Here is a 25,632-nt window from a genome sequence, read left to right on the forward strand (position 1 = left end):
CATCTCAAATATGTTGCCTAATGTTCCACAGAGAGATATATATATTATATTTTATAAACTGGTGGTTTGAGCCCTGAATGCTGATTGGCTGACAGGCCATGGTATATTATATATATATATATTTTTACCTTTAAGAACAAATTCTTATTTTCAATGACGGCCTAGGAGACTTAAGCATCTCAAATATGTTGCCTAATGTTCCACAGAGAGATATATATATATTATATTTTATAAACTGGTGGTTTGAGCCCTGAATGCTGATTGGCTGACAGCCATGGTATATTATATATATATATTTTTTTACCTTTAAGAACAATGAGGATATGTGGGAGTGGGCGAACTGCCTGTTCAGGGGCAGAACGACAGAGTCAGCTCAGGGATTTGAACTTGCAACCTTTCGGTTACTAGTCCAATGCTCTAACCACTAGGCTACACTGCCGCCCCAAATATCAGACCGTATCAGACCGTATACCACGGATATGACAAAACATGTATTTTTACTGCTCTAATTACGTTGGTAACCAATTTATAATAGCAATAAGGCACCTCTGGTGTTTGTGGTATATGGCCAATATACCACGGCTAAGGGCTGTATCCAGGCACTCCGCTTTGCTTAAATATATAGCAGACAATATTATTGTCTGTTGACGGACACATTTGATTGGTCTCGCGTATCTCTTTGAGATTAACTGAGTCTGCAATAAATTGGGATAGAGGCTGAATCCCAAATATAACCCTATTCCCTACATTGTGCGCTACTTTTGACTAGAGCCCTATGACACTATATAGGGAATAGGGTGCCATTTGAGGCGCAGACAGAAACTCAACAGAAACTCGGACGGTCAGGGACATTTGTTTTTCTTTCCTCGTTCTCTTTTTCTTGCCATCCATTTTGATGAGACTGATCTCAGTGTAAATCCCCCCTGACACCAGTCTAATGCCGGTCTAATGCCATCCTATCCATGCCCCTTTCCACCGCCTGGCATTGTGCAGTTAATCCAGACCAAGGCCCCCGGTGTGTTGCATTGGCCATTTGTCTCTCATTGGAATGACTGCCTTGTAGACAGGCTGCAAAAGGTTTACAATGTATTTCAATGGAGACATTTACACATCAGCTGTATGGAGACATGCTGTGGGGTTGAGGTAGATTTTATAAAGCAGAGGCCATTGAAAATAACATTGATCACCTTTTATGGAATATGCTTTTCTTTCAGGTGGTTGGCCCATCTATGATTGAGTGTGGAGTAACCATGTTTGAGAGTATCCTTGTTTGAGGAATAACCCGTCTGAGACTTGAAGAAAAGTGTGAGCAGCATTGCAGCTAATATCTGTACTTTATTTCAGTGCGATAATGTTATTGTTGAAGTATGCGGGTTCAATTCCTAGTTAGTTACACTGTATCAAAGCACCACAAAGCTAATCTTCTCTCCACATGCTGTGTGTATAAGGCTCACTATTACCCCCAATACCTTCAATTACTTTGTTTGTGTGTGTGCATGTGTGCGTGTGTTTGTTTGTGTGTGTGTGTGTGTGTGTGTGTGTGTGTGTGTGTGTGTGTGTGTGTGTGTGTGTGTGTGTGTGTGTGTGTGTGTGTGTGTGTGTGTGTCAGACCTGGGTTCAAATACTATTTAAATTATTTAAATTACTTTAAGTATTCAGATATATTTTATTTGAAAATACAAGTAGTTGTTATAATGTTTTTGGAAATACACATAGTATTTCAAATACAAATAAATACTCCCACGGATTTTAACCCTGGTCCCAGGAGTATTTGGAAATAATTACAAATATTTTCAAATAGTGAGCTATTTATAGGAAATTATTTGAAAATACTTCCAACAGAAGTAGTTTATTTCTGACACTTTATTTGAATATACTCAAATACAAGGAAAATAATAAATAATTAAATACAGGCTTTTAAGCCCAGTTCTGGTGTGTTTCTGTGTGTGTGTGTGTCTGTGTGTGTGTGCACGTAAAGTGTCTCTAAGCTCCTTTTCCTCTCTGCCCCCACAGTTCTGCTGGGTGTGTTGACGGCATGCGCCCAGACGGAGATGAAGAGGGTTGTCGGTGACAATGCGACACTGCCCTGTCACCACCAGTTCTGGGCAGGTGACGCCCCCACACTGGACATCGAGTGGCTCCTACTCAAGCCCAGCTCCAAGCAGAGAGTGGTGAGTGACTCCCTTTGGTTATTGGCTTTGGGTGCATCTCAACAGCCTAAAGGGGCTTCCTCCCCTTGTCACATTTCCTCCATAACTAGACAGGTGAAAGCACATTCCTGGTATAGGCGTCTATATTTCCGTCAACTTGCCTGTGTTTTCAGATCAGAAGGAGAGGAGCCAACAGGAAACAATTTCAGACTATTGAGATCGTAGAACCAGAAAGAAATTATAAATCAAATTGTATTTGTCACACGTGCCAAATACACCTTACGGTGAAATTCTTACTTACAAGCCACTAACCAACAATTCAGTTTCAGAAATAGAGTTAAGAAATGATTTACTAAATAAACAAAAGTAAAAATAGTAATAAAAAGTAACACAATAAAATTACATAACAATAACAAGGCTATATACAGCATTTATATTGTTTCTTTGTACAGAACACAGACACAGCTTCTCCCCCATCATGACATAACAAACAGTACGTCACTGTCTCCAGTTCATTGAGGCCTATATGGGTCTATATAGGGACCCACTCTTCTCAATGACTAGGATTACCCCCAAAGGACTGAATCAATCGCTCATCCACTTCTCTCAACTTTGAAGATCTTTCAGCAAACTTTCTTGTTTTTAGAGTCATTCTGGTTTCACTCAACCCATTTGCACTCCTGCAAGTGGGCAGAGTTTTCATTCCATTTGGCCACTGGTCAAGCTAATATCTGAGGTACCGTCAAGCTTGTTAGACCAATATGGCCCCCTCCATTTTCCCTCCACTCTCTCCCTGCAGGTTATTGAAAGTGCTGCTACAGTTTGCCTTTGGTGAAGGATAGTTTACAAGGCCTGCTATTTATCCGCAGAAAATAAAATCGCATTCACCCACTTTACAGGCTCTACTTGGATATCCATGGTGACGTTTAATACCTGCAATGGGGGTTATAAACTTTAAGTGCTGTGGGCTGAGAAAAATCTGCATTCTTCCCTGCATTTGTTAATTTATGAATTTCCCTACATGGTCAAGTGATGAAGTAATGTCTTGTTTTGTCTTTGGGTCTGAGATAATGTAGTGGTAGACAGTTTGTTTATATACAGTGTCTTCAGAAAGTATTCATACCCCTTTACCTTTTCCACAAATTGTTTTGTTACAGCTTGATGTTTAAATTGATTCCATTGAAATGTTGTGTCACAGTCCTTCACACAATTTCCCATAATGTCAAAGTGGAATTATGTGTAACTTTATCCCGGACTTTAAAACAGTTATTTAATGGCTGTGATGGGGAAAACGGAGGATGGATAAACAACATTGTAGTTAGTCCACAATACTAACCTAAATGACAGAGTGAAAAGAAGGATGTAACGGTTTTCCTCCTCTTCTGAGGAGGAGTAGGAAAGATCGGACCATTGCGCAGCGTGGTAAGTGTCCATATTTTAATGAAATAAAACCGAACACTGAATACAAAAGAACAAGTGAAATAAATGAAAACCGAAACAGTTCTGTATGGTAAAACACAGACACAGAAAACAACTACCCACAAATCATAATGGGAAAACAGGCTGCCTAAGTATGGTTCTCAATCAGAGACAACGATCGACAGCTGCCTCTGATTGGAAACCATACCAGGCCAAACACAGAAATACAAAACATAGAATACACAACATAGAATGCCCACCCCAACTCATGCCCTGACCAAACTAAAACAGAGACATAAAATAGGAACTAAGGTCAGGACGTGACAAAGGAAGCCTGTACAGAATATAAATATTCCAAAACATGCATCCTGTTTGTAGTGAGGCACTAAAGTAAAACTGCAGAAATTGTGGCAAAGAAAGGAACTTTATGTCCTGAATACAAAGACTTATGTTTGGGGCAAGCATGGTGTTGGCTGCATCATGTTATTGGTACGTTTGTCATTGGCAAGAACTAGGGAGTTTTTTTTATAAAACTAAATGGATAAGAGCCAAGCACAGGGAAAATCCTAGAGGAAAACCTGGTTCAGTCTGCTTTCCAACAGACACTGGGAGACAATTTCACCTTACTGAGCGTGAAGAATTTTTTAAAGAATAATGTGCAAATATTGTACAATCCAGGTGTGCAAAGCTCACCTCGTATCCAGAAAGACTCACAGATTTAATCACTGCCAAAGGTGATTCTAACATGTTTTGACTCAGGGGTGAATTAGATATTTCTGTATTTAATTTTCAATATATGTGCAAAGGTTTCTTCTAAAAGCATGTTTTCACCTTCTCGTTATATGTAGATGGATGAGAATGTTGTTTTATCCATTTTTAATTCAGACTGTAACACAACAAAATGTGTAATAAGTAAAGGGGTGTGAATACTTTCTGAAGGCATTGTAGCACAGCATGTAGTATGATCACCACATAATCACAATTAAATGATATCTGTGTTTACAATGATTGACAATGGTCAATAGCATACCTCGTTCATTCCCCCTAAGTAATGCATATGTGCGTGTACTGTATCAATGTGCGTGTCACCTACACATATCCACAACCCTTCTCCAGACAACCATGGGTACAGAACCACCATTTCCACTTTCCTACACAAGTCCTGCTATGCACAGCCAGAACCTCTAACCCTAACTCTTATCTCGCTGTACCTCATTCCCTCCCTCCTTGCCACCTTCCCTGCCTCCCCGCCAGGTGATCACCTACTTCGCGGGCCGGGTGTACGACCCCAACGAGGCGGAGGCGGGCCGGCTGTCCTTAGCCGGGGACTACCTCAAGGGGGACGCCTCCCTGCTGATCAGTGACCTTAGCCTGGGCGACTCGGGAGAGTACAGCTGCAAGGTGAAGAATGGGGGGAAGTACCAATGGAGCACGATCAACCTCATAGTACAGGGTAAGTCCTAATGAAGCCCGGCCATTCTCATAGTACTTGGTAAGTACCAATGGAGCACGATCAACCTCATAGTACAGGGTAAGTCCTAATGAAGCACGGCCATTCTCATAGTACTTGGTAAGTACGAATGGAGCACGGTCAACCTCATAGTAAGTCCTAGACCCACTGTGTATTTTGGGGGATTTTTCACACAATCAAAACGAAAATGCACAGCAACAAACAAAACAGAAACAAATTAAAACATTCACCACCATATAAGGTTTTGGAAGATCAATTCAAAACAAACAGAAAAAACCCTCAGGGAATTGGGTTTGGTTGGGCTAACACCGAATTCACTGCAATACAGTATCTTTCTTAGGTCCCTTGAGAAGGGATGCTGTACAGGTGGGCATCTAGTAAGACATTCAAGAGATCAAGAGATGTTCCCGCCACTGCTTGGCTGCAAGGTTTCACTGGTATATGAAATGTCTAACATTGTTTAACCTTTTGCTAAACTGGACTAAATCAGGGTCCCACAGAGTGTTTCTTCATAGTCTTAAACATCTACTTTGAAAAAAATGTATACACCTCACACACATGGTTATGGGCTTAAAAAGAGAAGACACCTGTACCATGTCAGATATAGAGTTGAAATGCATTACATGTTTTGTTTTAATTCACAATAATACACTTTATACACATCACAAAAGACGGAAATATAAGAAAACCGTTTGACATAGAAACAACATATTTTCTGCGTGAAAAAAAAGTGTATTAATTATGAGATTATGAATAACATTCCACCCATGAGGCCACTAGGTCATTTGACTGCAGGAAAGGCAAACATGCTAATGTGGTGGATAGAAATGATTTCGGAGATACTATCCTTTCTCCCTTCATACTGTGGTTGACTGACAATGACCACACAAACACTGTTGGTGAGATGTTTGAATCACTACCTAACTATCCTGTTGGTGTCACTGAAGGATAAGATGGCAGTTACTTGTCACGTACTTGTGAAAGTGAAAATTAACTCCAAAGGGTAGACAATGGACCACTGCCACATGTTGCTACCGATCCAAATCTGTGCATAAGAGATAAAAGCGTAAGTAGAACCTGTGACACTGTGATACAGCATCTAGCTGTGTATGGCTCTGATATAGAGCTCTCTCCAGCCTGCCCTCCCCTCCCACGGTCTCCCACAGTAAGACGTTAAGAGAGTGCACCACACATTTATGCATACATTTGTACAAATTGGCCCGCAGCTTTGAAACGCCACTTTCGATATTTTGTGAGAAAAATATTAGCTTTCGCCTTCTTCAACGGTAAGATAAGAGGATTGGGGATTGGGGATTGGGGTTGGGGCGCGGTGGGAAGTGGAACTGACACAGAAACAAGATGGAGGGCCCCGCCTCCTCCTCCCCCTTCTCCTCAGCCCCCCCTCCCCCCTAATTGCATCCTGGTTAGAATTCACCCTACTCAGCAAAATGAAGAGAGATCAGGGGAAGAGAGGTCCATGAGAGGGAGGTGGATGGTGGGGATGTTATGGAGATGTCTAAGGAGTTACTAACAGGGACAAAATGGTCTAAGCAGGCATTGTTGTATTTATCTCACTTATACAGTGCATTCGGAAAGTATTCAGACCCCTTGACTTTTTCCACATTTTGTTACGTTACAGCCTTATTCTAAAATCAATTACATTTGTTTTTTTACTCATCAATCTACACACAGTAGCCCATAATAACAAAGCAAAAACAGGTTTTTAGTAAATGTTGCACATTTATTAAACATAAAAAACAGAAATACCTTATTTACATAAGTATTCAGACCCTTTGCTATGAGACTCGAAATGGAGCTCAGGTGCATCCTGTTTCCATTGATATCAATGTGGTTTTCTGCAGGAATGACCACAGTTACAAAGTACCAAAAATACAACAGAACCACTTCTGTAGGAGATTAGGAGATTCTGTGACTTGTTAATGATGCACCAGTCAACTTGGTCATTATTGCTTGTTTCATATTAGTAGATTACTTTATACTGCTGTAAGCACTCAGTGATGACAGACATATTTATTTTATTTTATTTAAACAGGAAGGGCTCATTGAGATTTGAAATATTTTTTTCAAGAGCGTCCTGGTGTAACGGCTGATTTCTTCCTCTGAAGAGTTGTAGCAAGGATCGGACCAAGATGCGGCGTGGTAAGTGTCCATGGTTGTTTATTTAAAAACATAAACTGAACACTATGAATACAAAAACCGTGAACAAACCGAAACAGTACCGTGTGGCGACAAACACAGACACGGAAACAAACACCCACAAAGAAACAGTGAAACCCAGGCTACCTAAGTATGATTCTCAATCAGAGACAACTAACGACACCTGCCTCTGATTGAGAACCATACTAGGCGAAACATAGAAATCCCAAAATCATAGAAAAACAAACATAGACTGCCCACCCCAACTCACGCCCTGACCATACTAAATAAATACAAAACAAAGGAAATAAAGGTCAGAGCGTGACCTATCTTGGCTCCGAAAGACTTACACTTGACAATCTCTGCCTCAGTATAGCATGAACAACTGTATCAAAAGCTTTAGAGAGATCAATAAAAAGTGAGAGTCAGTGCTGTTTTTTTATCAATGGCTTCAGTGATATAATTTAACACCTTCATGGCTGCTGTAATTGTGCTATGCTTCTTCCTGAAACCCGATTGGTACATTGATAAAGTAGAGTTAGTATATAAAAACTATTTTAGCTGTTCACTCACAAGGATTTCAAGTATTTTCACCAGGGGTGACAGCTTTGAGATTGGCCTATAATTATTTAAAATAGTTGGAGCTCCCCCTTTTAAAAGTGGCAGGACAAATGCGGATTTCCAGATCTTTGGAATTTCTTTACATTCCAGGGTTAGATTGAACAGATATGTAAGTGGTTCAGCTATGAAGTCAGCTGCCAGATTTAAAAGGCAGGGATCAAGAAGATCAGGACCTGCAGGCTTTCTCTGATCTAAGGATTTCAGGGCTTTTCAAGCAAAAAGTTTGACCAGCTCTCGCTGGTTCATCCACACAGGGTTGTACAGAGACAGAGGACACTGAATCAAACAGCCTACCAGATGATTGAAACAATTCAGCATTTCAGTTTTGTCATATACAGCAACAAAGTTCTTCAATACACATAACGGTAATTCATTAACATTACTGTTTCCAGACATAGACTTAATAGCCTTCCACAACTTTCTAGGGTCATTCAGGTTATAAGTGCTAACAGACATAAAATATTCAGACTTGGCCTTCCTGAGAAGAAAAGAACACTTGTTTCGTAATTGCCGTAACTGCCTAAAAAGAAGCCAATCAGTATCAGAACATGATTTCCTTGCTTTGCCCAGGCTAGATTACGGTCGTGAATAATACAAGACAGCTCAGAAGAAAACCATGGATTATCCCTCCCTTTAACCCTGAACCTGAGGAATGGGGCATGTTTGTTTACGATTTGGAGAAAACCATCATGAAAGAATTTCCAGGCAGTTTCCACATCAGGAATAAGCTCAATCTTGTTCCAGTCAACATAAAACAAATCATGAAAGAAACCATTATTCTCTGGTCAAGTATATTGTACACCCATCCATGATACCATAGGCAGTGAATCTAAAGTAGTAGACTCCTCTCACTGGTGTAGTTAAGATAAATATTATATTATATATTCTTTCTTATGTACAGTGCCTTGCGAAAGTATTCGGCCCCCTTGAACTTTGCGACCTTTTGCCACATTTCAGGCTTCAAACAGAAAGATATAAAACTGTATTTTTTTGTGAAGAATCAACAACAAGTGGGACACAATCATGAAGTGGAACGACATTTATTGGATATTTCAAACTTTTTTAACAAATCAAAAACTGAAAAATTGGGCGTGCAAAATTATTCAGCCCCTTTACTTTCAGTGCAGCAAACTCTCTCCAGAAGTTCAGTGAGGATCTCTGAATGATCCAATGTTGACCTAAATGACTAATGATGATAAATACAATCCACCTGTGTGTAATCAAGTCTCCGTATAAATGCACCTGCACTGTGATAGTCTCAGAGGTCCGTTAAAAGCGCAGAGAGCATCATGAAGAACAAGGAACACACCAGGCACTGATGTTGAGCGGTTAGGCCTGGCTTGCAGTCGGCATTCCAATTCATCTAAAAGGTGTTCAATTGGGTTGAGGTCAGGGCTCTGTGCAGGCCAGTCAAGTTCTTACACACCGATCTCAACAAATCACTTCTGTATGAACCTTGATTTGTGCACAGGGGCATTGTCATGCTGAAAAAAGGAAGGGCCTTCCCCAATCTGTTGCCACAAAGTTGAAAGCACAGAATCATCTAGAATGTCATTGTATGCTGTAGCGTTAAGACTTCCCTTCCCTGCAATTAAGGGGCTTAGCCCAAACCATGAAAACAGCCCCAGACAATTATTCCCCCTCCACCAAACTTTACAGTTGGCACTATGCATTTGGGCAGGTACCATTCTCCTAGGTTCCGCCAAACCCAGATTAGTCCGTCAGACTACCACGATGAAGCATGATTCATCACTTCAGAGAACGCATTTCCACTGCTCCAGAATTTAATGGCGGCTAGCTCTACACCATTCCAGACAATGCTTGGCATTGCGCATGGTGATCTTAGGCTTGTGTGTGGCAGCTTGGCCATGGAAACCCATTTCATGAAGCTCCCGACGAACAGTTTTTCTGCTGACGTTGCTTCCAGAGGCAGTTTGGAACTCAGTAGTGAGTGTTGCAAAGGCTTTCCTGTTCTGTGAGCTTGTGTGGCCTACCACTTTGCGGGTGAGTTGTTGTTGCTCCTAGACACATTAACAGAACTTACAGTTGACCGGAGCAGCTCTAGCAGGGCAGAAATTTGATATACTGACTTGTTCCAAAGGTGGCATCCTATGATGGTGGCACGTTGAAAGTCACTGAGCTCTTCAGTAAGGCCATTCTACTGCCAACGTTTGTCTATAGAGATTACATGGCTGTGTGCTCGATTTTTATACACCTGTCAGTAACGGGTGTGGTTGAAATGTCCGAATCCACTCATTTGAAGGGCTATACGCATACTTTTGTATTTATAGTATACCATTTTACTGGGCTATTGATATTGGAGATGTATTGGAACTGTAAAGAAGTACGCATTTTAAATAACTGAATGGCTAACACTTAATTACTTTCACTGTCAGCAATGTATATGGACAAGATACTGTATGGTGGATTTTATATAGATTTTTGGAGGAATACAGTGTCTGTATGTATTGATATCTGGTTATATAAAGTTGTTAGAATATATAAATCTGGAAGCACATAGAAAGGACAGAGACATTGTCAAATTGTTATGTATTTATTAGTGGAAATAAATATGCTTGGTCTCTCATCCACACATTTAAGCACTGTTGAAAATAACATAATTTATGTCAGAAAACTCATCAGTATCCAGTTGAACATTCTGGAGTGGTCTCCCAGACATACATTAAATGGAAATTGTCACCAATTTTCAACCTCATATTCATCATCTCCAGCACCAACCCAACATCAAATGTGAAAACGTTGGCTTTCTATGTTTTGTATTAAAAAAATGTAGACGGAAAAAAAGTGTTTCCAATGACATCATCCAGTGGGCATTATGTCATCCCTTTAAACCTGGTCTTGTACTAAATTACCCTTTTAAACTGCACTAATAAAAATTGAATTTCTCAAACATGGTTTAAATGTGTATGTGTGCTTGATCAAGTTTGTTCATAGGGAGATATGTTGTGAAGTTATTGTGAGAGAACCGGTGTACCAAAAATACAACAGAACCACTGGTTAATGTACATACAGATCTAGTCTAGAGACTTAACATGTTGGTTGGTCTATCTAGTAGGAGATTCTATGACCCCAGACTTGTCAGTGATGCACCAGTCAACTCGGTCATTATTGCTAATTTGATATTGGTAGATTACTTTATACTGCTGTAAGCACTCAGAAAGCACTATATGTCTGTCATTAATGAATGTTTTTAATGATTCTGTATGACGGCCTTATTCATACAGTTTTGCTGAATAGGAAATACATAATATCACATTTTATCATATTTGTACTGTGAACTTGAGCTGGTGTCCTCAAAAGTGGCTACACTAGACTTTACATCTAAGAGGATCTTATTAAGAATACATTATTATAATTAATAATTTAGCCTGGTTTGTAATTGGTTTCTGAAGAGCATAATTGTTACAACATACTGTTGTAGAATTTGTTGTATTCTCACCTGCTTTATGCCTTTTCAGTTCCTCCACCTCTCTCTCACTGTCTGTCTCCCTGGCCTCCATTACATTAGTCTTAATTGGATCAGTTCCTCCATCTCTCTCTCACTGTCTGTCTCCCTGGCCTCCATTACATTAGTCTTAATTGGATCAGTTCCTCCACCTCTCTCTCACTGTCTGTCTCCCTGGCCTCCATTACATTAGTCTTAATTGGATCAAAACCACTAAGTCTACTATTAAGATTCGGGATAGCTACAATACCTGAATTTTCTCCCTTCAGCCCCTCCACCTCTTTCTCACTGTGTGGTCCCAATAGTTGACAGCTCTGCTGCTTGTGCTGTAATTGTATCAACAATAACCAATAATATGATATGTTTGGCTTTCTTCTGGTCCATATAACACTATCTCAAAGCTAACATACAGTATGTACATTATGTAGTTGTGTTCTTTTTCACTGAGTTTCAGTCTGGTCTCACTGGTTGTCAGTCTCATCTCACTGGTTGTCAGTCTAATCTCACTGATTTTCAGTCTGTTCTCACTGGTTGTCAGTCTCATCTCACTGGTTGTCAGTCTGGTCTCACTGATTTTCAGTCTGGTCTCACTGGTTGTCAGTCTCATCTCACTGGTTGTCAGTCTAATCTCACTGATTTTCAGTCTGGTCTCACTGGTTGTCAGTCTCATCTCACTGGTTGTCAGTCTAATCTCACTGATTTTCAGTCTGGTCTCACTGGTTGTCAGTCTCATCTCACTGGTTGTCAGTCTGGTCTCACTGGTTGTCAGTCTGGTCCCCATGGCTAAAATAACATTCAGTCAGTATTATGATATATGACTGACTTTATATGGTACACTTCATACATAATGGGTATAATTATAATTGTCTCCCATTGACATCAATGCATGACTTACATCAAAGTCTGAATGGTGTACACTGATCTCAATTTAGATTTCAGCCTAATGTAAAATATAACTCACATATTACCTGTGTTCAATGTCTTTAGCTCTGTTCCACCATGTTCCACTGTTCCACCATGATGGTTCCCAGATTCTGCACCACATCTCTCAGGTGTTTCAGCTCAGTCCAGATGTCAGGTTGGGTGGTGGTCTTACTGTCAGTCAAGGCTGAAGTTTTGGTCTTCTGGCTCTCATAGTGAACTCTACTCCCCTCCTCCCTGTCTCCCTGAGCCCATGATGCCCCAGATACACACAGTGGAACTACAGAAGCCCTCATTCTGACAATACTCTCACTTCTAATGTACCTTCTCGTTCTTTTTATACAGTACCTGAACCATTACATAAGATCACTGTTGTTTTATTTTAGGTGCACTTTCATTTAAGTCCAAGAACTCAAGATGAGATCATTTGTGGATAAGATAATTTTTTTGTTATTTTAAAGGTATGTCGTGGGAAATATGAACCTGTTATTATCTAACACAAAAATGTGTGTGTTTGTCTCTTTCTTTCTCTCTGTCCCCAGTGAAGCCGTCTAAGCCGCGGTGTTGGATGGAGGGCCGGCTGTTGGAGGGTAGTGATGTTAAGATGAGCTGTAAGTCTACAGATGGCTCTGACCCCATAAACTACAAATGGGAGAGGCTGCTGGACAAGGGCAAGTACGTGGGAAAGCTGCCCCCACTGGCCCTCATAGGTAAGCCCTCTAGTCCACTGCAGGCTCTGTGTGTGTGTGTGTGGGTGTATTTCCTGTGCCTTCAAGACATAAGTCTGTCATAAGTCATACACTGAATTAAACTCCAACTAAGATATCCTACTTGAGATGAAAACATTGAGTAATTTCCAGATCCCCTTTAAGGACTTTTGGGACAGAACATACTGTACTTTACATAATGAAAGTGTGTGTCAGAATGCCAGACCTATTTCAATGCAAATACACATTCTCCAGTATCCTTGTTTGACCTTGTTCACATGTCCAGTTAGCGTTAGTGACAAGTGTTGGTAGAGTAATTTCTCACATGCAGACTCGACCAAGTTCTTAGTCAATAGCACTCCTACTACGTTCTGGGAAACTGTCCATTCCCATCTGTCACAGCAAAGGATTGAGTTTACCAATCCCAAATCAAACACCAGCCCGACGCCCTATGAATTTCTGTTCTTTATTGAATAGTTTAGGTAAAGAAATTGGTCTATAACTGGGAACAGTACTACAAATTTTTTACAATTACAATGTTTTAGTCAATTAGCCAGAGTGAGTACATACATTTTTAATACTGGTCCCCCGTGGGAATAAAACCCACAACCCTGGCATAGCAAGCGCCATGCTCTACCAACTGAGCCACACATGCGAAGAAACATTATGAAAGGGACCTTGCAGGAAAATGTAAAAGAGACACCATGGTTTGGATCATGGTTTGGTCACTGAATTAGTTTAACTTTATACATTTCCATTATTATCTATCACAATTTTTCTTAAAATATCTCATTTGATGTATCCGATGATTGTTAAAAGTTCAAACACTCTCCACATAACCATCACTTGCAATAGTGTTTCTGGATTTGATAGTTGAAAAAAAGCTTTAAATTGCATCACAATTACTGTACCTCACTGTATCCTGAACTTCCTGACGGACCGCCACCAGGTAATAAGGGTAGGAAACAACACATTTGCCACGCTGACCATCAACACGGGGGCCCCACAGGGGTGTGTGCTAAGTCCCCTCCTGTACCCCCTGTTCACTCACAACTCCAATACCATCATCAAGTTTGCTGACGACACAACGGTGGTACAACTGATCACCGACGACGATGAGATAGCCTATAGGGAGGAGGTCAGAGACCTGGCAGTGTGATGCCAGGACAACAACCTCTCCCTCCACGTCAGCAAGATAAGGGAGCTGATTGTGGACTACAGGAAACGGAGGGGTGAGCACACCCCCATCCACAACGATGGGGCTGTTGTGGAGTCAGTTGAGAACTAAAAGTTCCAAGGAATTATCATGGTCCACACACATCCATACAGTTGTGAAGAGGGCATCTCAGCACCTCTCCCCCTCAGGAGGTTGAAAAGATTTGGCATGGGCCCTCAGATCCTCAAAAAGTTCAACAGCTGCACCATTGAGAGCATCTTGACTGACTGCATCACCGCTTGGTATGGCAACTGCAAGGCACCCGACCGCAAGGCGCTACAGGAAGGCCCAAAAAAGGCCCAAAAAAACTTCAGCCCCCAAGCCATAGACTGTTCTCTTTGCTACTGCATGGCAAGCGGTACCAGTGCACCAAGTCTGGAACCAACAGGAACCTGAACAGCTTCTAACCCCAAGCTATAAGACTGCATAACAAGACTGCTAAATAACTAATCAAATGGCTACCCGGACTAGCTGCATTGACCCCGTTTTGCACCAACTCTTTTACCCACACACACTCACACACTGCTGCTACTGTCTATTATCTATCCTGTTGCTATTGTAACGGGGTGGTGCGCGCTATATAGTGTTTCAATCGGTGACGTCACTTGCTCTGAGACCTTGAAGTAGTGGTTCCCCTTGCTCTGCAAGGCTTTTGTGGAGCGATGGGTAACGATGCTTCGTGGGTGACTGTTGTTGATGTGTGCAGAGGGTCCCTGGTTCGCGCCCGGGTATGGGCGAGGGGACGGTCTAAAGTTATACTGTTACACTATGTCACTTTACCCCTACCTATATGTATTGTACATAGCTACCTTAGTTACCTCGTACCCCTGTACATCGACTCGGTACTGGTACTCCCTGTATTAGCCATGTTCTTTTTTACTCGTTATTCACGGTGTATTTATTCCTCGTATTTCTATTTCAATGTTTTATCTTAACTCTGCATTGTTGGAAAAGACCCTGTAAGTAAGCATTTCACTGTTAGGACTTCAATCAGATCTGCTTTAGCGGACATCTGCATAGTGGATGTTTTGGCGTGTCGGAGGTGGACCTGCATTAGAGCTGTCAAATCCACAAGTGGCTCCCGGCATTATAAACTCAGCAAAAAAAGAAACGCCCCTTTTTCAGGACCCTGTCTTTCAAAGATAATTCGTAAAAATCCAAATAACTTCACAGATCTTCATTGTTTCCCATGCTTGTGCAATGAACCATAAACAATTAATGAACATGTACCTGTGAAACGGTCATTAAGACACTAACAGCTTACAGACGGTAGACAATTAAGGTCACAGTTATGAAAACTTAGGACACTAAAGAGACCTTTCTACTGACTCTGAAAAACACCAAAAGAAAGATGCCCAGGGTTCCTGCTCATCTGCGAGAAGTGCCTTAGGCATGTTGCAAGGAGGAATGAGGACTGCAGATGTGGCCAGGGAAATAAATTGCATAAATTGCATTGTAACGCCTAAGACAGCGCTACAGGGAGACAGGACGGGCAGCTGTTCGTCCTTGCAGTGGCAGACCACGTGCAACAACACCTGCAGAGTATCAGTACATCCGAACATCACACCTGCGGGACAGGTACAGGATGGCAACAACAACAGTCCAAGTTACACCAGGAACGCACAATCCCTCGATCGAGTCACGGTTTTGTCTCACCAGGGGTGATGGTGAGATTTGTGTTTATTGACGAAGGAATGAGTGTTACACCGAGACCTGTACTCTGGAGCGGAATCGATTTGGAGGTGGAGGGTCCGTCATGGTCTGGGGCGTTGTGTCACAGCATCATCGAACTGAGCTTGTTGTCATTGCAGGCAATCTCAAAGCTGTGCGTTATAGGGAAGACATCCTCCTCCCTCATGTGGTACCCTTCCTGCAGGCTCATCCTGACATGACCCTCCAGCATGACAATGCCACCAGCCACAATGCTTGTTCTGTGAGTGATTTCCTGCAAGATAGGAATGTCAGTGTTCTGTCATGGCCAGCGAAGAGCCCGGATCTCAATCCCATAGAGCACGTCTAGGACCTGTTGGATCGGAGGGTGAGGGCTAGGGTCATTCCCCCCCAGAAATGTCCAGGAACTTGCAGGTGCCTTGGTGGAAGAGTGGGGTAACATCTCACAGCAAGATCTGGCAAATCTGGTGCAGTCCATAAGGAGGAGATGCACTGCAGTACTTAATGCAGCTGGTGGCCACACCAGATACTGACTGTTACTTTTGAATTTAACCCCCCCCCCCTTTGTTCAGGGACACATTATTCCATTTCTGTTAGTCACATGTCTGTGGAACTTGTTCAGTTTATGTCTCAGTTGTTGAATCTTATGTTCATACAAATATTTACACATGTTAAGTTTGCTGAAAATAAATGCAGTTGACAGTGAGAGGACGTTTCTTTTTTTTGCTGAGTTTACATACAGCAGACATTACCTTTGGCTCCACCGAGTCATTAACAGAAATCCCATGCAGCCTTGTTTATACATTTGAAACGTGAGATGTAATCTACACCTCTATTAGGATGATAGATGTAATCTACACCTCCATTAAGATGATAGATGTAATCTACACCTCCATAAGGATGATAGATGTAATCTACACCTCCATAAGGATGATAGATGTAATCTACACCTCCATTAGGATGATAGATGTAATCTACACCTCCATTAAGATGATAGATGTAATCTACACCTCCATAAGGATGATAGATGTAATCTACACCTCCATTAAGATGATAGATGTAATCTACACCTCTATTAGGATGATAGATGTAATCTACACCTCCATTAAGATGATAGATGTAATCTACACCTCCATTAAGATGATAGAAACCCTCATTATTTATTTTCATGATTTTTCAATTTATTTGAAAAATACATTATTTCTATATTGCCTACACTTTCTCGTTCTGAATTTCTAATTTGAGTGGGGGGGTGTGGCTTTGTGACAATGATCACAAGAGGAGCTGATCACCGATTTGACAGCTCCAACACAGTTCCACCTCCAAAACACTCACTATGTGGCTGTCTGCTATCTCCGGTAACACTTGATCTGATTGAATCTGGGCCTTAGTCTACACGAAACATGTGACAAATACAATTGTATTTGAATTTGACCTTGTCCTGTTCTCGTGTAAGATTTGAAAAACTCAGAGATAGTGACACTGAGGAACCTGACCAAGGAGAGTGCTGGGGTGTATAAATGTACCGCCAGCAACGATGTGGGAGAGGAGAGCTGCACCGTAGAGGTCAAGATGCACTGTGAGTAACCCAGGCTATAACCAACACCCACGTACACACGTCTCATATTATAACCCCATTAGGGTTACCAAAGATGATCTGTAGGACAGTAATAGCTATCCCATTCTTTCAACCTGTGAACCATATTTATCTTTGTGTACATTTTAGATGTGCGGGGCATGGGTGTGGTGGCGGGTGCCGTGGTGGGCGTGTCCTTCGGTGTCCTCCTCATCATTCTCATTATTTGGCTGGTGTTCCGCAAGAAGGAGAAGAAGAAATACGAGGAGGAGGAGACCCCTAACGAGATCAGGTACACACACACACACACACACACACACACACTTAGGTTAGTTAAGGTAATTTGCAGATAGACAAAAACACAGAACATATTGAATCAAAAATAACAAAAAGTAAATACATAAACAGATGGGGTGGGAACAAACGTCACCTAGTTGGTACAAAAAGGGACTTGACTTCACTCTCAGTGCCTGTGTAGTATCCCCTCTCCAGCCTGTGTAGCATTCTCTCTCCAGCCTGTGTACCATCCTCTCTCCAGCCTGTGTACCATCCCCTCTCCAGCCTGTGTAGTATCCCCTCTCCAGCCTGTGTAGCATCCTCTCTCCAGCCTGTGTAGCATCCTCTCTCCAGCCTGTGTACCATCCTCTCTCCAGCCTGTGTACCATCCCCTCTCCAGCCTGTGTAGTATCCTCTCTCCAGCCTGTGTACCATCCTCTCTCCAGCCTGTGTAGCATCCTCTCTCCAGCCTGTGTACCATCCTCTCTCCAGCCTGTGTACCATCCTCTCTCCAGCCTGTGTAGCATCCTCTCTCCAGCCTGTGTAGCATCCCTTCTCCAGCCTGTGTAGCATCCTCTCTCCAGCCTGTGTATCATCCTCTCTCCAGCCTGTGTAGCATCCCTTCTCCAGCCGGTGTAGCATCCCCTCTCCAGACTGTGTAGCATCCCTTCTCCAGCCTGTGTAGCATCCTCTCTCCAGCCTGTGTAGCATCCCTTCTCCAGCCTGTGTAGCATCCCTTCTCCAGCCTGTGTAGCATCCTCTCTCCAGCCTGTGTAGCATCCTCTCTCCAGCCTGTGTAGCATCCCTTCTCCAGCCTGTGTAGCATCCTCTCTCCAGCCTGTGTAGCATCCCTTCTCCAGCCTGTGTAGCATCCTCTCTCCAGCCTGTGTAGCATCCTCTCTCCAGCCTGTGTAGCATCCCTTCTCCAGCCGGTGTAGCATCCCCTCTCCAGACTGTGTAGCATCCCTTCTCCAGCCTGTGTAGCATCCCCTCTCCAGCCTGTGTAGCATCCTCTCTCCAGCCTGTGTATACACTCCCCTTTCCTCCCCATCCCTCAGAGCAGGTTCCTTCCCATCCCTCAGAGCAGGTTCCTCCCCATTCCTCGGAGCAGGTTCCTCCCAATCCCTTGGAACAGGTTCCTTCCCATCCCTCGGAGCAGGTTCCTCCCAATCCCTCGGAGCAGGTTCCTCCCAATCCCTCGGAGCAGGTTCCTTCCCATCCCTCGGAGCGTCCTAAATTTTGTCTGCTGCCTGCTGGCAGTGCTTGTTACAACAGCAGCTATTTTTTGGCGATAGCGGAGCCAGTGCCAGGCTGAATTCTGCAGGCACATGGGGATGGCTGCGCACCAATAATGGAGTGGCATAGCAAGGGGAAGAGTCGCCTAGCTGACAGTCACTGTTGACATATGGAGCATTAGCGGCGACACATACATACACACAGTCTGATATCAAACTGATGTTGAATTAGAGAAGGTGAGGGGTTGCTAATGAAGTGGTGACAATTAAGTGCATGTCGATGAGGTGCTGTCCTTACCTGACCTAACTAGGGTTCATTGTAAGAAGGGGATACCAGTTATTCTGTCATTCAGAGTACCATGTATTTGGTCAGCTACTGCTGTTACTGCAAAGAACACATCCGTTTTATATGAAGACGTACAAGTTCATAATGGATGCAGACATACACTACCGGCCAAAGGTTTTAGAACACCTACTCATTCAATGTTTTTTCTTTATTTTTACTATTTTCTACATTGTAGAATAATAGTGAAGACATCAAAACTATGAAATAACACATGGAACATAAATGGAATCATGTAGTAACCAAACAAAGTGTTAAACAAATTAAAATATATTTTCTTTTGAGATTAAAATAGCCACACTTTGTCTTGATGTGACAGCTTTGCACACTCTGGGCATTCTCTCAACCAGCTTCAAATCAAATCAAATTTATTTATATAGCCCTTCGTACATCAGCTGATATCTCAAAGTGCTGTACAGAAACCCAGCCTAAAACCCCAAACAGCAAGCAATGCAGGTGTAGAAGCACGGTGGCTAGGAAAAACTCCCTAGAAAGGCCAAAACCTAGGAAGAAACCTAGAGAGGAACCAGGCTATGAGGGGTGGCCAGTCCTCTTCTGGCTGTGCCGGGTGGAGACTATAACAGAACATGGCCAAGATGTTCAAATGTTCATAAATGACCAGCATGGTCGAATAATAATAAGGCAGAACAGTTGAAACTGGAGCAGCAGCACGGTCAGGTGGACTGGGGACAGCAAAGAGTCATCATGTCAGGTAGTCCTGGGGCACGTCCAAGTCAAGTCACGAGTCATTGTTGTTAAAGTCAAAGTCGAGTTGTAAGTCATCATATTTGTGTCTCGACTCTGACTCAAGTCCAAGTCATGTGACTCGAGTCCACACCTCTGGTGGTTTCTTTGCAGCAATTCGACCATGAAGGCCTGATTCACACAGTCTCCTCTGAACAGTTGATGTTGAGATGTGTCTGTTACTTGAACTCTGTGAAGCATTTATTTGGGCTGCAATTTCTGAGGCTAGTAACTCTAATGAACTTATCTTCGGCAGCAGAGGTAACTCTGGGTCTTTCATTCCTGTGGCGGTCCTCATGAGAGACAGTTTCATCATAGCGCTTGATGGTTGACTGAATTTCATATCTTAAGGTAATGATGGACTGTCATTTCTCTTTGCTTATTTGAGCTGTTCTTGCCATAATATAGACTTGGTCTTTTAACAAATAGGGCTATCTTCTGTATACCCCCCTACCTTGTCACAACACAACTGATTGTCTGAAATGCATTAAGAAGGAAATAAATTCCACAAATTAAGGTACACCTGTTAATTGAAATGCATTCCAGGTGACTACCACATGAAGCTGGTTGAGAGAATGCCAAGAGTGTGCAACGCTGTCATCAAGGCAAAGGGTGGTTATTTGAAGAATAACACTTGTTTGGTTACTACATTCCATATGTGTCATCACTATTATTCTACAATGTAGAAAATAGTAAAAATAAAGAAAAACCAAAGAGTAGTTGTTCTAAAACGTTTGACCGGTAGTGTACGCATTGTGCGTTATGTGTTATGCATGCATTTAAACCATTATAGATGTGCTTGTAATGCACTCACTGTGCATTATGCGGAAGGTTGTCATTTCATTAATATTATCTTGTTTCATTGAGTGACATCCTTTGATGTCCTGAGCCACATGTCTTTGTCTCTGTCTCAGAGAGGATGCGGAGGCTCCCAAAGCCAAACTGGTGAAGCCCAACTCTCTCTCCTCGTCCCGTTCTGGAAGCTCCCGCTCGGGCACCTCCTCCACCCAGTCCATGGTCCACACCACAGCCCCCCGGGGGCCCCGCGCCCGGCTTCCTGACGTTGCCGCCCTCAAGGAGAACGGCCAGCCCCCCAGCTTCCCCCAACAGCCCCCTGCCTACACACAGGTGGTCCCCAAGACCCCTGAGCCCCGCACAGCCCCGGCCAAGCTCAGCCCTCCCCCAAAGCTAAGCCCCGGGAACCTGGCCCGCATGGGAGCAACGCCGGTCATGATCCCTGCCCAGACCCAGGCCTTTCAGACTGTGTAGGAGGGAGGGAGGGAGAAGTGGAGGGAGTAGACGCAGACAGACACAAGAAGCCCCAGTACACAGCTGATAGCAACACCCAGCCTGCCCCCAGAAACCCTGTGAAAACCAGCCATATCATCAACTAAAAGTATCATTGAGTGCATTCTACGAAGGGAATACTTTTGTAGGAGGTTTTGTCTCCTGTACAAACAAAACAGAGCAAAATCTTTTGTTCGCATGATATCCCATGACAACAGAACATTCATTGTGTTTTTGCCTGATTTTGCTGACGAGGTCAGTGATGTGTATCATACTCTGACGAGGTCAGTGATGTGTATCATACTCTGACGAGGTCAGTGATGTGTATCATACTCTGACGAGGTCAGTGATGTGTATCATACTCTGACGAGGTCAGTGATGTGTATCATACTCCGATGAGGTCAGTGATGTGTATCATACTCCGATGAGGTCAGTGATGTGTGTCATACTCTGACGAGGTCAGTGATGTGTATCATACTCCGATGAGGTCAGTGATGTGTGTCATACTCTGAGGTGGAAGAAGAGGAACAAAGGGAGGACCCTGTGTAGAGTTGAGGTATTTTTAAACCAAACCGACAGAGCCATGAAAGCAGAATGGGTTATGGACAAAGGGAGGGAGGGAGTGAGAGCAAACAGGACTGGAAAAGAGCAAACAAAGGAGATACACAGGCTGCATAGCTCAGCAGAGATCAGGCGAGGGTGTCTGGCTGTCTTACGACACCTGATACCTGCTACCAACCAGGACAAACCAGACGGCAAACAAGACAAAGAGAGAAAAAAAACTAAAAGAAAGGAAAAGTAAACCTCTCTCTGGATTTGCCTGAGCACCACACCTACCACACTCACACACTCTGCCACACCGAGCCAATCAATATCTCCCAGGCTTCTTTGCTGGCATCACAGACCTCCATGTAATCTCCTCCGGGATACCTGCCAAGGCCAGCAGGCATGGTGATTGGTTTAGTAAGGAAGAGGGTGCAGGGGATGCACCGATTGATTGACACACCAATGAGAGTGGAGGAAAGTTTGATGCTGATACAAGAGGGATGTTTGCCTGTGATTGTACAAAGATGATATAGCTTAAGTAAGAGACTCCACCTAGACATGTCACCTGTCATCCTGTACACCTGTACATGGGTCACTCGCAGCAACACGAAAGATATCAATATTGATTTCCCATCTTTCCTGTGCGTCCAGCACTATACACTCAACAAGTCTGGACTTATGTAACGTTATCTTCCCATGTTCATGGACAGCGTCAATTAAGGCCATAGGAATATATGACTGTGGTCATCATAGGGGATTATTAATGGCTGAAATATGTATTGCTTAATATGTATTGTCTAATATTCTACGTTTCCTTTTTTTCTATTTCATTTCTTTCAGATTGCTTCAGAATGTTTAAAGATTGTTATTAAAGGGGTGAACTTAAGCCCTATCGATAAAGTGCCACAGTTGATGTTTGTTGAAGACGGTTAATGGCATTTCTGTTTTAATTTGTGTTGTGTTAATGACATTTGCATTCATCCAAAATGAATGAACTAACATATGAATGTGTTCTATGCCGTGCAGTATATAAAGGGCTGGATTCAATTTGTATCGCCAACTAACGTGCAAGATCCGCGTTATAGCTCCATTTAAATGTAAAGGCAATGTTCCCGCGTTCGCGGAGACCGCATTCACAGTCGGCTGAATAGAAAATGACCTTTACATTTGAAATACTTCCGCGATATAGATTGATTCCAGCCCAAAATCATTGGATGAATCCTTGTTTTTTAATGAGCAGAGATTTGCAGCAATACATTTAATCCCCTGCAGTTGAACTGTGTCTGAAAAAATACAAAATATATTCTGTATAATGAGAAAACGAGGGCCATACACATCATAATATGATATCACATGCGTTGGCTCAGCACCATCTTGTGATTATAGAAGAACAGTAATGATAATCCTAAAGAGGGCCTTAGGTTAACATACACATTTTAATTGAATACACCACAAAAAAAGTATTATTCACAAAACATTAAACACCGTTTTACAGTTTTAAATGGTTAACTCTACGGTACACCTGAGATTGATTCCATTTCAAGCAGAATGAAAAGGACAATAGCTTTGAGTGAAGTCTCTTCATGGTGGCCAAACAGAATTTAAACAACACTCAACCTCAGTAAAATATCCTGGCTGAAAGTGTTGAATTATGCCCTACCATTCTCTGATTTAAATGTCAACTTTTGCCTGAGCTTTCATCTGATCCAAATGCGTGACTTCTGCCTAGCGATAGTCTTCTCTGCCTCTACGCAGAAGCACATTGGTCCTTCAGTGTTATGACTGCTTCCTCCAAAGAGACACCCCTGTTATTCTGGCTCAATCGCAATGCAATGGATGAGATGTCAGGAGCTATTTGGAGTGACTGATGCTGTGGCGCCCTCCAGGAGAACCCAGCAAACTCATCTTAGATCACCCAGGAGGGAGGGCTCTTCTTGTCCAGCGGTGCAGAGCATAAGAGCACACTCATATTCTGGCCAAGGAAATGGTTCAAACAAGGACGGGTGACTCGAAAAAGGTTCAAAATGTACCTGTCTTTTCGTGCCTGGTTGAAATCACCCAGATTAGTTTGTATCAATAATTGTATTTTGTAAAGTCGGACTATTTTTGATGAGATTATTTCATGATCGTGGGCAGTTCAAAGAGTGAAAAGAAAATAGCAATTTTGTCTCTGTGACTCGAGTACTTCCAGCTTGCCCACTTCTGGTTGAAAAGCACCTTTAAACCAGGAGACGGATGAGTGGCGAGATGAGAGGACGACACCTGAGGGAGAGCTCCTGATTACCCACCACAACCCCCTTTGAATTTCCCATTATACCTTTAAAAGCCAATACAGGGAGGCCGATGATTGAATGTGGCTCTTACGGCCGTTTGATGGGGTAGGATACGCACCGGTATTGATTTTTCTGTTATCTGAGTGGCTCTGTGAATTCCCCTGGCAGAGGGCTCTGTGTCCTGAATCATTAGGGTTTCCACCCTTTTTCGTTTGAATGTCTTGCTTGGCAGACAGGAGGAATGGGAATGCTCCAAACCATGCTGGGGATAGGAACAACGTGAACCACAGGCGTTACGTTGCCCTTTCACCATGTATCGACTCCAAAAGGCCATTACCATAGGTTAACTAGTACCAAACTTGCATCTTGATGTCATTTATTAGTCTGTCTACTAAATACCTCCACTATGGTTTGAGTGATGGGACCTTTGATATCATGCATACAGTGTAATGTTCAAGAGCGAAAGAATCCACCCAAAGCTGAAAAATGATGGATATGCATGTCACAGATACTTAACTAGAGAAAGAACAATACTGTATTTTTGCCTCAATGCTTATATAAATATATAAATGATCATCTTGTACAAAACAATGTTACAGTTAATACAAATGCTATGACTGTAAAAAAGGAAAGTTATGTTCATTTTCAGTTTACTCCTTTGGGTTAAGAATTCAGTCATAAGTACTTTGCACTTTCTTAAACTGTGCTCTCTGTGTCCCGCTTGCGTTAAGCCCTTTTCACCAACAGCGTTAGGGGGGAAATGTTCTCTCTCACTCTATTTTCTTTGATTGACAATGTCATGCAGTTACTTTGAGTTGTTGTAAACCAAAAAGGAAATGTACATACCTCCTTCTCGAGTGAAAAATGTATATTTGTACAATATCTGAATAATTACTGTTTTGGTTTGTAATAAAGCATTTGATGAATAGCCACTTGGTATGATTGTTCTCTACTTCAGACACGCCGGCATGTGTAGGGACGGTTTCCTGGACACAAAGTGCATTCGGAAGTATTCAGACCTTTTGACTTTTTCCACAGTTTGTTACGTTACAGCCTTATTCTAAAATGGATTCAAATATTTTTTCCCTCATCATTCTAAACACAACACCCCATAATGGCAAAGCGAAAACAGATTTTATATAAATTTATAAAAAATAAAAACAGATACCTTATTTACATAAGTATTCAGACCCTTTGCTATGAGACTCGAAATTGAGCTCAGGTGCATCCGGTTTCCATACGCCTTGAGATGTTTCTACAACTCGGAGTCCACCTGTCGTAAATTCAATTGATTGGACATTTGGAAAGGCACACACCTGTCTATATAAAGGTTCCACAGTTGACAGTGCGTGTCAGAGTTAAAACCAAGCCATGAGGTCCAATGAATCTCTGTAAAGCGCAGAGACATGATTGTATCGAGGCACAGATCTGGGGAAGGGTAAAAAACTATTTCTGCAGTATTGAAGGTCCCCAAGAACACAGTGGCCCCCATCATTCTTAAATGGAAGAAGTTTATAATCACCAAGACTCTTCCTAGAGCTGGCCGCCCAGCC

At 42.5% G+C, this 25,632-nt stretch overlaps 1 protein-coding gene across 2 annotated transcripts in view; it reads left to right on the forward strand.

Moving 5' to 3' along the window:
• Window positions 1–25,011, forward strand: part of clmpa (CXADR like membrane protein a) — a 115,478-nt gene extending 90,467 nt beyond the window's left edge. For both annotated transcript variants that reach the window (XM_020463678.2, XM_031808095.1), the window contains 6 exons: window positions 2,014–2,171; window positions 4,824–5,022; window positions 12,748–12,915; window positions 17,256–17,378; window positions 17,526–17,667; window positions 20,888–25,011. In XM_020463678.2, coding sequence (XP_020319267.2) covers window positions 2,014–2,171; window positions 4,824–5,022; window positions 12,748–12,915; window positions 17,256–17,378; window positions 17,526–17,667; window positions 20,888–21,242 — 1,145 coding nt within the window. In that variant the 3' untranslated portion in view covers window positions 21,243–25,011. The remainder of the gene's footprint in view (window positions 1–2,013; window positions 2,172–4,823; window positions 5,023–12,747; window positions 12,916–17,255; window positions 17,379–17,525; window positions 17,668–20,887) is intronic.
• Window positions 25,012–25,632: the final 621 nt, after the last annotated feature.

Source organism: Oncorhynchus kisutch, linkage group LG28 (assembly GCF_002021735.2).
Source record: "Oncorhynchus kisutch isolate 150728-3 linkage group LG28, Okis_V2, whole genome shotgun sequence".
Classification (NCBI taxonomy): Eukaryota; Metazoa; Chordata; class Actinopteri; order Salmoniformes; family Salmonidae; genus Oncorhynchus; species Oncorhynchus kisutch.